General features: G+C 41.0%; 1 protein-coding gene across 14 annotated transcripts in view; it reads left to right on the top strand.

Annotated features, from left to right (window-relative positions):
• mical3a (microtubule associated monooxygenase, calponin and LIM domain containing 3a) overlaps positions 1–11,811 on the top strand; it is an 81,267-nt gene that overhangs the window by 60,671 nt on the left and 8,785 nt on the right. For 10 of the 14 annotated variants that reach the window (XM_050072353.1, XM_050072340.1, XM_050072352.1 and 7 more), the window contains 3 exons: positions 5,046–5,139; positions 6,002–6,052; positions 7,055–7,105. In XM_050072353.1, the coding sequence (XP_049928310.1) occupies positions 5,046–5,139; positions 6,002–6,052; positions 7,055–7,105 (196 nt within the window). Of the gene's footprint in view, positions 1–5,045; positions 5,140–6,001; positions 6,053–7,054; positions 7,106–10,931; positions 10,998–11,811 lie in introns of all 14 variants that reach the window. The other 4 variants (XM_050072356.1, XM_050072343.1, XM_050072354.1 and 1 more) reach the window with 3 other exon arrangements.

The following is an 11,811-nucleotide window of genomic DNA, read 5'->3' as shown; positions in this document are numbered from 1 at the left end:
TACATGCTAATGTCAGGTAACAATGTAATTTTGGTTGCCGATGTTGATTATTTCTTCTCGATTTTAGATTACAGCTGGAACATGAAAAAAAAAAATCATATTCCCCTGCCTCCTTGTAGTGTGCAGTGTGTGCATGTGAAAGAAAATAACCAATCAGAGCCAAGGAGTCTCTAAAGTAGCTATCAGTCATGTCAATCACTGCCTTTGGACTTCGGTCAAACTGTCAAAGAGGAGAATGGCTCATGGAGATGGCACTTCAGCGCTCCTTCCAGTGACAGCAACAGCTGGTTGTCAGTGATCAGCTGTCAGCCCGTGACCCTCGCCCTCTGAACTAGGCAGCGCTGATTAAATATATATTCAGATTCTGCTACTGCATATCCTATTGCTCACCTTAGATGTTTTCAGAAACATGTTTTAGTGTACTGTTTAGCTGTAAAATGAGAAAGTTTGTGACCTGGCAGTCATGTTATTTTATAGCTAAACAGAAAATAGGTTTCTGAAAACATATGAGGCGAGGAACAGGCAATGTAGAAACAGAATCTTGATTCATATTTGATCAGCACTGCCTAGTTTGACTGCAGTTTGTGAGCCGTGATTGACAGCATCTTCAAAGACTCCTCGGCTCTGATTGGTTGTTTTCCTTCAGCTGCTTTAGATTCTAGCATATGCCATTAGCAGCAAAACGAGTAGAATGAGGGACATGCATTTTTCATATGGCTATCTGTCTTATGTACTTCCGTGTGGATGTAGTGACAGTTCCACCAAATATGACAAAAGTTACATTCATAAAAGTTACCGACTGTGGCTTTAACTGTACTTTGTGTTTAGTGCTAATAAGCAAATGGTAGTAGGGATGGGCAGCACAAGCAAAAACACTATTCGAAAATCGTGGCAACTATTCGACAATTTTTCGAATAATCGCCTTTTCAGTGACTTTTCAGACCCCTCTAGCGACTCTTTTTCAAAAAAGCGACTAGCGACAAATCTAGCGACTTTTTCTGATGTTATTGAAGACTTCTGGAGACTCTGTTGTGAGAGCATGCATCGCTCTTATTCTTCTCAACGAGCAGCGGATGCTGCCGTGCCGTGGGCTCCCCTCTCACCTCAAAGCACTCACAGACGGCCCAGTCCTCCCTCCCAGCAGCAGTCAGAGCAGGAGATGTTAACCCCTCCACGTCCAGACTGCAAGTGAATCGCGCATGCGCGGAACCGCCGCTGGCTGATCCCGACCTGGTTTACAGTCAGGGCGGGATGTAAATGTAAAATTTTCTTTGTCTAATATAAGTCACTGAAAGAAGGTTCATTTGTAGTTATAAAGATATTCAGGGTGTTTTTTTACTCAGTTTTTGTCTCTCCCACGACGTTATCCCTCTCTCCTACAGCAGGCATTACAATTACATGCATATGGACAATTATGCAAATTAGGCGATGACGTCATTTAGCGACTTCTAGCGACTTTTAGGACAGCCAATAGCTACTTTTCTTACTGAGGAGTTGGCAACAGTGTTAGGAAACTACAACGCGGAAGTGCGCTCGACTATGAAAGCCCGAATGACTGCGGACATTCCTGGCGGAGTAGTAGTCTCTGCATGTTTCTCCTGTTTGTAGAAGAGCATCAAACTAGCTGGTAGCCCATCTCACACCGCTGTAGCAATCCTATACTGCCCTCGTGCGGTTAGGAGCTGAATTGCATGTCAAATAAAGGGGGGAAGTAAGACGGCGAATAGTAATAGTCGCATTAAAAAATCGATTTTTCAAAAATAAAACAACTATTCGAAATTCGAAAATCGTGACCCATCCCTAAATGGTAGCAAGCTAACATGCTAAACCTGTACATTGAACTTAATAAACATACATGCAAGTTGTCATTGAGAGCACGTTAGTATGTTGAAGCACCACTGTGCCTAAGTACAGCCTCAGAGAGCTGCCAGCATGACTGCAGGCTCTTAGTCTTGTTTTGACGTTGAAAGTATGTTTAATGCATATATGTTGGTTTAAATATGATGTTTGGGTGCTGAATAGCTTTCAAACAGTCAGGCTCTTAGTCTTGTTTTGACATTGAAAGTAGGTTTAATGCATGTGTTGGTTTACTTATGATGTTTGTGTGCTGAACAGCTTTCAGTCAGACGAGGGTGTTTTCCATCAAACCATTATTAACGTCATGCATGTCAAACACTTGAAACATTAACTGGGTTATGTGTATGCCGGTAGTGTTTGTGTTGTACAAGAGGAAGGCTACATTAGTATTGTTGTCACTGTTTTATTTATTTGTTGTTTTTTTTCCCCACAAACCATATGGTCACTCTAATGTGACTCAGCCTTCTTGGAGTGCGGCCAGATTCATCCTTCGGTTTGGAAATCCACTGTGATTGATGTTGTAACTCTGCAGTCAGGCTTCCAGTCCACTGACTCAGCACTAAGCCACAGCTAAAGTCTCTGCTCCCGGAGCCGTGGTTAGCTGGCCTAAATTTTGCTTCCTTTTAGTGGCTATTTGCAGAACCCAAACTGTGCTTCTTGTTTAGCTCCTCTTTCTGTGTGGCACTGATAAAGTTGAGCACTGACAGAGGAAGTTAAAGTCCAAGGGGGGGGGCGACGACTTAAATTTAGCTGTTTCTGCTCATTTGATCGTTCCACCCATACATCACTTTACCTAAATCAAACCAATAAATGAAATCTTACACAATCATAATCATCTCAAATATCATTAAACCGGACCACTTCTCTTGTATCTACTGTATATCACACACAACTAACATTGGATACAAAAGGCAATTCTCCATTTCACCAGAGGGGGCTCTGTGGGCTCAATTTGCCAGTCAGGCTTTTGAAGACATGCAAAACCCATTTGAAGTAGTTTGAACTGGTTTACACGGGCCATTCAAAGAAATTATCTTCAATTATTGCCCACTTAGTATTCCTGGCAGATAAAAGCCAGTAGTACTTGTGAAGATGACACTGAATAAGTGCAATAAGTCAGCATTTAAATTACTGAATTAAACGAAAACATGAAAGGATTCTTTGTACAGTGGCTAAAAAAAAAGAATATGTCCTTGATATCGAAGGGGACCAATTATGCGTAATTCATTTTCTGTTATATATGTTATGTTACAATGTTGGACGTTCATATTAGATGTGGTCAAAGTTTAAAATAATGACGTAAACATGTAAAAGTGATCATTGTGAGCAAAAACCTCAGGCTTCAGACCATTCTGAATTCTCTTTCCAACTGTTTTCCTACTTAACTTACACGTTAACATCAGATCGTGATGGATTTCTTTATATGGTCATCTGCTCCAGGCACGTCACTGCAAGTGTTTACATTACGTAGCCTACGCTGCTACATGTAGCTACATGCAAATGTTGAGAAAAAAATGTGATCTTGGTTGTTAATTTTTCCCTGATTTTGGATCATATTACTGCTGGAATATGTGCAGTCGTGTTTTAAAGATTTTTTTTTTTTTTTTTTTTTACGGTAGAAAGTGCCACTGTACTCTATTAACAGTCCCCAGCCGCAAGTATGCTGCTACATGTAGCTACATGCTAATGTCAGGGAAAAAAATGTAATCTTGGTTGCAAATGTTAATTTTTCCCTAATTTCTGATCATATTATTGCTGCAACATGTCAGGATGGGTTTAGTAGCTTTCATTTGGGATTTTTCACTGTAGAAAGTACCGCTGTACTCTGTTACAGTCATTCCCTTGCTACAAGTACATTGCTACATGTAGCTACATGCTAATGTCAGGTAAAAAATAATAATGGTTGTTGGTATTGTTAATTTTTCCCTGAATTTGGATCACATTACCGTTGGAACATATCTAGTTGTGTTTAGAAGCTTTTATTTATGATTTTTCACAGTAGAAAATGCTGCTGTACTCTGTCATTCTCCAGCTGAAAGTACGCTGCTACATGTGTGTTATTGGTGATTTGTGGTAAAAATGCTCCTATAATCTGTTACAGTCTTCCCCTGGCTGCAAATAATAGTGCAGGAATGCAGAGAGCACAGATACTGAAGACCCAGAAAGGCTGACCAATCAGAGCAGAAATATTTTTTGTTTGTTTGTTTTGTTTTTTCGGGAGAGGGGGCTTAAAGAAACAGGCGCTAAACCGGAGGGTTTCAGACAGAGGGTGAAGTTGTTCCAGCACAGACAGTATGAAGAAAATAAAGAGTTGAACATCAAAGCATATAAACATGTTCTGGTTAAAAAAACAACTAAAATACAAATATGAATGTGAAAATAAGCATGATAGGTGCCCTTCAACACTGGTTTACTTTTTTCTCATAGCATTAAAGAATAGAAAATAGTTAAAATAGAAAAATAGTTTTAAAGTAGGTAAAAGTTGTGGTAATGAAATTTTGTACGTGTTGTTTCACCTGGCTCTGTGGCCTTGGCCTCCAATTACAGAGCCCTTAAAAAGAGTTATTCACTGACAGGTCCTTCACCTCCTTTGATACTTTCCGCTCAACTGGTGATTAAGATTGAGTACTCACCACTGGGAAGTGATTTCACTTTAAAATGTTTTGTGTCAAAAGGCTGAACACCTTGGCTGCCCAGAGCTGTATTTGTAAATGGGAACGACTGAGTTTAATGCGGGTGTTGAGGCTGAATGCTCCTCTCAGACATCCTAAGAGGCTGCATCCCCTCTATAATTGCCCCCCCTTCACTGCCAATAACCAGTGAGAGTGTAGTGTTGGCCAAAAAGCTGAGAACTATGAAATATTAATAGTTTTTGGTAAAATTCATGAAATAATATTTGCCCGTCAGAACAGGCTCACGTACTTGTAGACATCAATACACTTCCAATTAGCGGTGCTCCCACTGTGCCTCCAGCCATTTATTTTTAATGAGGGTAAACTGTTGCATCAGTCGAGTGTTAGAGGTAACCTCTGCAGCCACGTCCCTCAGAAACCTGTGACACAAATCAGCCGTAATTAGTGGGAGATGTTGTTATTTTGTGCACCCATGTAACATAACTTGTCTGCGATGTAACTGTGTTTATGTATTTGTGCATTTCATTAATAACTCTAACCTGCTTGTTTGTTCAGATCATCCAGAGACAGTTGGAGCAGGTGGAGGAAAAGCAGAGGCAGCTGGAGGAAAGGGGCGTAGCTGTGGAGAAAGCTTTGAGAGGAGAAGCAGGTAACGACTCGTCACCTACACCGTCAGACATTTGTTTCTTAGATGAATCTGGCCATCTCCCGCGTCATGGTGTATCGGTAATGCTACTGCAGATAGACGAATGCCCACATTAAATGAACTGAGGGGTGTTGTAAGTTTCATAACACATTTAACTCTCTTATTATTAACATTTTACAAGTGATTTACTGTATGTAAGGCAATTAAAGCTTGTTTTTGTGTCAGCGCTGGCTCCGCAAGGCCATGTTTTATCTTTATATATCAGTTCAGTCTTCTCTAGAGCTCTAAAGGGAATAATAATAATATCGATAATTAGGATGATGTAACCAAGACGATGCATTACCTCAGAAAAGCTGTCCCTCCGCGATCATTTCGATTGTATTAAAATTACACTTATACAGTCTTGCTGAAACATTTTCCAGCCTGTAGATTTGTGTGCAGAAAGACGTATTTGTTTCTCCAAAGTAATAAAGCCAAATTGGTCTTGACAAGGGACTATCACAGACAATATATTTCCGAGATGAAGAATACATTATTTGTTAGCGGGCAGCGCAGTTCATTATTTGGTGCAGTTTTATAAGTGTGAAGCATGGATAGCGCTCAGTAGCAGTAACACATTATCTACGTGATGTGAGTTTTGAATGCGATTAAGACACTGAGGTTGTCCTTTACAGAGCTGACAGAGTGTTCCATCCTAATTTACTTAATGGTGATGGCAACAGAAGCTTTTATCATGCAAATGCACGCACGTAAATCCGACCGCTCTCTCACCGAACTAAATGACTATTTACTTTTCCCATCAGCTGTGTCTCCAGTTAATTGTTTGAGTATGTTTTAACTTGTTTACTACTCTACTCTCTTAAAGGATTGTATAAAGGTACTTATACATTACCCAAACAGCACAAAAGAAGATCAGGTATTAGATCTACCAATGTTTTTTTTTTTCCCCCTTATTAATGACATGTGACACTGTTATGTAGGCTCCATCTGTGGTGACACACTGCAACAGTTCTCCATCTCTGAACATTGTCGGTCTCTGTCCGTCCATAACGTGTCCGCCATCGTCAGTCCGAGCTGCATGCGACCGGGAGAATGTGTGTCCCCGACATAGATTTGTGTTTGCTCATTCTGGATGTGTTTTGTCCTTCACCGCCTCTCAATGAGGAGAGTTTCTGTACTCTGATCAAGACTCAGATCACGTCACATTTTCGTAAATGCAATCAAAATGTAAGAAATCTAATATAAATTGGGTTTGCAGGCTGACAACTTCTTTATTAGAATATTTTCCGCAAATGCTTGCTGTGGCTGAGTGACTTGATGCAGACGTTGGTTGAGATTTTATCTATTATGTATATTTTTTTATTGTGGTAACAGCAATCCAGAGTTGTTTGTGACTTTGTCTGTCGTACTTAAAGATCACACTTAACACTCAGCCACTCTTTCAGTCTGAAATAATTAAGTATTAAATCAGAAATTATTCTCATCGAACATTGGTGCAATTGAATTGAATATTAGAGCTTTTCTCGCTGTTTGAATCAGCTACAATTTGTCAGATTAAATGATACATACAAAAAAAAAATCCATACAAAAAAATAATGCCCTCGACATATTACAAGAGGCTTTGTGTGATATTAAGCAGACTGAGCCAGTAAACAGCAATACAGCAAATCTATGTTGCAGCCTCTTATTATTTTGGAAAATGCCATGTAGCATTGCTCAACCTGACTTGCGTTCTGCACTGTGGTGAGTACTGTCGGACTCTCTTTGTTCTGAGTGTCACTGCGGTGTGTATGCGTGTGTCCGTGTGCAAGAACATGCATGACTTGCCGTTGTTGGAGAATTTCGTGTGTGTGTTTGTGTGCCCAGTTTGGGGCCGTGTGAAATAACTCCTATCTCTAATATATCCCTGTCATTGTAGACTATTGGGGAGATTCTAATTACAGTGAAATCCTGGACTTGCATCTGGGCGGTATGTATTTCAAATCTGTCGCTTTAAACTAACCTAATGGCTAACCCAATCTGTCCTCATCCCCCCCTTTTTCTTTTACGACTTGAGCTTTGTACCCCTCATATCTACCTTGATTGGCTGACTGGCTGACTGGCTGGCTGGCTGAATGGCTGGCTGGCTTTCAGCCTCATTGCAATACTTTCTGCTCCTGTAACCCCCCCCCCCGCCCCCTTCCCTCCACCCTCACTGGGGTTTCTAGTTCAGACACTCTTTACATCAAACAGAGATCAGACACTTGGCCTCATGCTGTCCTCTTAAGATCATCTTTGATCTCGATGAACTCATGAAAGATGAATGCATGAATGAATAAGTAACTTTTATTTGTCATTCCTCAGTGCGCAGACTGTATAATACAGACTGCAGCAGAGACGCAAACAGAGACATATTGCAGAGTCACAAATAAAATAATAAAAAACAGCAAAATAGATTCTTGCGTTCAAAGAAATATGCGGTCCACTCCAGGACAGTCAACAAATAAATAGTAACACAATGAAATGAAAGTAAATAATGCAATGACACTGATGACTGTGCAGTTTCATACTACATATAGAACATGCTCTTTAAAGATTGCCTCACATAACAGCCCAAAAAAATTGTAAACCAAAATCATGTTGTAGCAGCATGATGGTACTTTGGGATTCTGATTTGAAGTTGAATGTTGCTGATATTCTATATTTTTCATATTGTCAGCAAAAAATATCTCTTGTCATCCCATGTAAAGAGAAAAATAAACAATATTGATGCTACTAGCACTTATTCCTCTGTGCCATAGAACTCAACTGTTATCTAAAACCTATTAAAAACACATCAATGACTATGTTTAAATGCACAAAATATTTTTTTTTTTTCTGCCGTTATTCCAAAAAAGACAATATTCCCTTTAAGCTGTGTACGTGGCTAATATTCCTGTTGACATGCAGCCATGATAAAAGTGTCCTAACATGCTGTTTATCACATCAAAATATGGAAACGTGGAGCAGCAGGAGCCTCTCGTGCTGTTTTGCTTCTGTGCGTCAAAATAGGATCCTTCAGAGTTCTCCACTGGTGGCGAACTTCTTCGACCGTGCCTACATTGCCTCCCTCTTCCATTTCTTCAGCCACCTATCTACGAAAGGTCGGGGTTGCAATATTTAATTGCATATCCAAAAACCTCTTAATATCATAGTCTTTTATAATGTTTATAAGTAGATGTGTTTCTTCTTCCGAACAGAAATGTGGGCTTTTTTTTTAGGCATGCATCTGTCCCCCACAGCCTTGCAAACTGTTGGCTAGTTGCATTGTGTACAACACAGAGAGCAGACAGTAAAAAGGCCAGAGGCCGTGTGTTGCAAACTGCAGTAAAAACCCCATTTGAGATGCATATTCTGAATGCGTTGTATACATATCAAAGAATGCGCCTGAAACCTGATAATAACAACATGTCCTATATCTTATTTGTAAAAAGGCCTAATTCAGAATTGCCAAACAAAACATGCCGTATAAAATTCAGAATATCGTCATGTTCGGAATAAAAGTGGAATGTTAGTGTGCATGGAAACGTAGTCACTGAGCTGCACTGTTGCACAATACAAGCATTATAGTTTATTTTGAATCAAGCACACACACTCTGTCCTGCTGCCATAAACTAGTGCATCACATATGTATTATTCCACAGCTGAAAATAGTCCCCGACAAATCCTATTTGCTCCTCTTGTAGTTATGTTCTTTAAAAACTACAGCACCCAGCTGTTTTTTGTTTCTGTACCAACTTGCACTTAGAAAAGAGACACATGTTGCAATGCGCTCACATTTACAAACACATAAACCCCTCCTCACACACATGCAAACACTGTGAAAGTATTGTATAACCTACCCTGGACTGACTCATACTAAACTGCTGGCATGGCTCTTAGCTTCCCCTCGGAGCTCTGCGCTGCTGTAGCCGGACTTTCTCATACCTGCTCAGTTGCATAACTCCCCGAGTTTGTGTGTGTGTGTAGTGTGTGCTAATAGGTAATGTTGCAACCACTGACCCGTAGCTGCTGTGTCTAAGCTGTGATTGACCAGTAGTAACCGTGTCGGCCGTGTCTGGGTGAGACGTCTCGTGGTATCTGTTGTTATCCTGTAGACTGTGGCCTTTCTGAATATGAGTAGAATGCATCTATTCCTCCTCAGGTCTGCTGGGAAGTCAGCAGACTTTATAGTTTTTCAGTGTTAGTGAAATCCTGAAGCAGGATTGAGGAATACAGGTGCATTTACACATATTTGAGCAAGGCCTGCGCTTCTCTGTTGGTTTTGTCCTGCTGGTTGTTGTCAATCATCAGACAGGAGATTGCGTGGAGTTTTCTCGTAAAGATGAATATACCTCTAACTCAGCTGGTTGACCAGGGTACTTACACGGAGACATGATGTTTCTTCAGCTCCTTCCATGCAGTGTGTGAATGCTAAAACAGTTGGTGTCTCACTTTGAATCTTTGTGACTGGAAGTGGTGTCTGAATTCCTTTTTGTCTTACTGTACTATGTTTGATGGTGTGATGAGAAATTGTTGTATTTTGACTGTAAGGTGCACAGCTGCTCTGTCAGCGTGGTTATATTTGAGTCCTGCAGGGGGCACCAAAACTAAAGCCAGGATCAATACGTCTGAAGCTGATAAGTTATATTATTTTCCTTACAATTTTAATCTTCTACTTTAATGATTATACAATTAAGGATTTACTGAGCGTAAAGTTCCAACGATGCATTTCACAGCTATATTTGCATGATTTGGCGGAGCCATAAAAATTTTATTAGGACTCCAATCTGTCCAAAATAGATTTTCTAAACTGCAGTTTTTCCCCCACAGATTTTTATATTTCTCTCTGTGATAGTCCCTTGTAGTAATTCTCACTCTCCTGGCTCCTTTACCCACCAGCCTGAGGACACTTTGTCTGCCTCCCATATGTGTCATGTAATGGCCCATATGTCTGTGTCAATATCAAATATCTGTTTCCCCCAGTTATCTACACATACACTCCCTTTGCACTTATTCTGCAGCCTTAATTTTGGGGTTTATTAAGGCAGCATCCACTAGCTGTGATCTACCTTTTGTGAGAATTTTAGTTTAATAGGTCCATATTAGAAACTGTCCTAATTTGCACTTCAATAGTAGCTACACTTCAGAAGTCACCACGCTGGCAACAAATTGAGCCAGGCCGTCTAAACATTCAAGTAGTGTTTCCAAGGAGAGGGTGAAACATCTTTAAAGCAGAAGCAATTATCTGTGTCTGTGAAGGAGATGGATCTCCTGATGATCAGTAATGACTTTAATAATGGGATTAAATCATTATGTGTGCTGTGATGAACACTGGCCATATGTGTAGGCTAGTCCCATTTCATAACCGTCACAGGGTGCTGATGCCTAACTGAAGATTATCTGAGGAACCACAGATGAAAGATCAAACAGAGGGATTATTTCCCCTCCAAGTTTTTCTGTCTTCTCTTGTTTCCGTTTCCTATTTTTATCCCTTTTTTCATCCCTCACACCACACAGCTGATCTCTCCCACCTCCTCTCTCTAGGTGATTTGTCTTCTCCCTATCACAGTGCTCCTGCCCTCTTTTGATTTTCTCCTCAATTTTCTTTCTCCCTCATCACACCCCTCTTTCCCCACCTCACCCCCTCTCCACCCACGCTCTGTGTCCTCTGCTCTTTCTCTGTCTCTGTTACGTCTCTCCCACATTATCTCCACCGCTCTCTCTCTCTCTCGCCCACCCATGCGCCCGTCTACGTCACTCCCTCATGCTCTTTCCCCCCCTCTGTCTTGTGGAAGTTGAGCCCTTTGTGGGGATGCCACGCCGAAGACCTCTCTCCTTCTGCCCCTGCTGTTCCCCTGAAGGTAACGTAACCCCGCCGCCTCTGCTGACGGTTTTGGCGGGTTACCATGGCAACCGTAAGGATCTCCAGAGCCGGGCTACCCCCCTCTCGAGCCCCTCCCCCATCATCCTCCCAACCGGTCCTCCTCCTTTTCCTGTCCTCACCTTTTGTGTGTGATCAGGCTCAGTAGATTTCCCCAGATTGGTCCCAAAACTCAGTGAAGTATTCAGGCATTTATTAGAAAGATTTTACATGTTGCAAAAAGCTCCAAATATACATTTCAGCACAATTTTGATCACTGCGTTAGACTTTACACTGTTAGAGGTATTGGTCAGATGGTCTTTTCTTTGACCACCATGACAATACACAGAGTTATTTTAGATCGATTGTCATCTTCCCCAAACCAAGTAAGGAGCAGGACAGAGTCTCTGTCAATACTGAAAACTCTAATGTACAGTCCTAGCTCATTGGCTTCCACATAGTATATTCCAGGTCTAAGCAGGTATTTTTAGGGTTATCTAACCTGAAACCTATCAAAATTATGTAGTTAGTCACTTCTGTTGGTAGTAAGCGACGTTTGCAGCTTACTTTAAAGCAGGAAAATAGAATAAAATTAAATACATTCCTTAAAACGATAGTACACCCAAAAATGAAAATTCAGCCATTATCTACTCACCCATATGCCGAGGGAGGCTCAGGTGAAGTTTTAGAGTCCTCACATCCCTTGCGGAGATCCAAGGGGAGAGGGGGTAGCAGCACAACTCCACCTAATGGAGGCTGGGCGCCCCATATTAAAACGTCCAAAACACATAATTGAAACCACAAAATATCTCCAT

The sequence above is a fragment of the Epinephelus moara genome, chromosome 20, assembly GCF_006386435.1.
Source record: "Epinephelus moara isolate mb chromosome 20, YSFRI_EMoa_1.0, whole genome shotgun sequence".
Classification (NCBI taxonomy): Eukaryota; Metazoa; Chordata; class Actinopteri; order Perciformes; family Serranidae; genus Epinephelus; species Epinephelus moara.
This window is presented reverse-complemented; position numbering and strand designations above follow the sequence as displayed.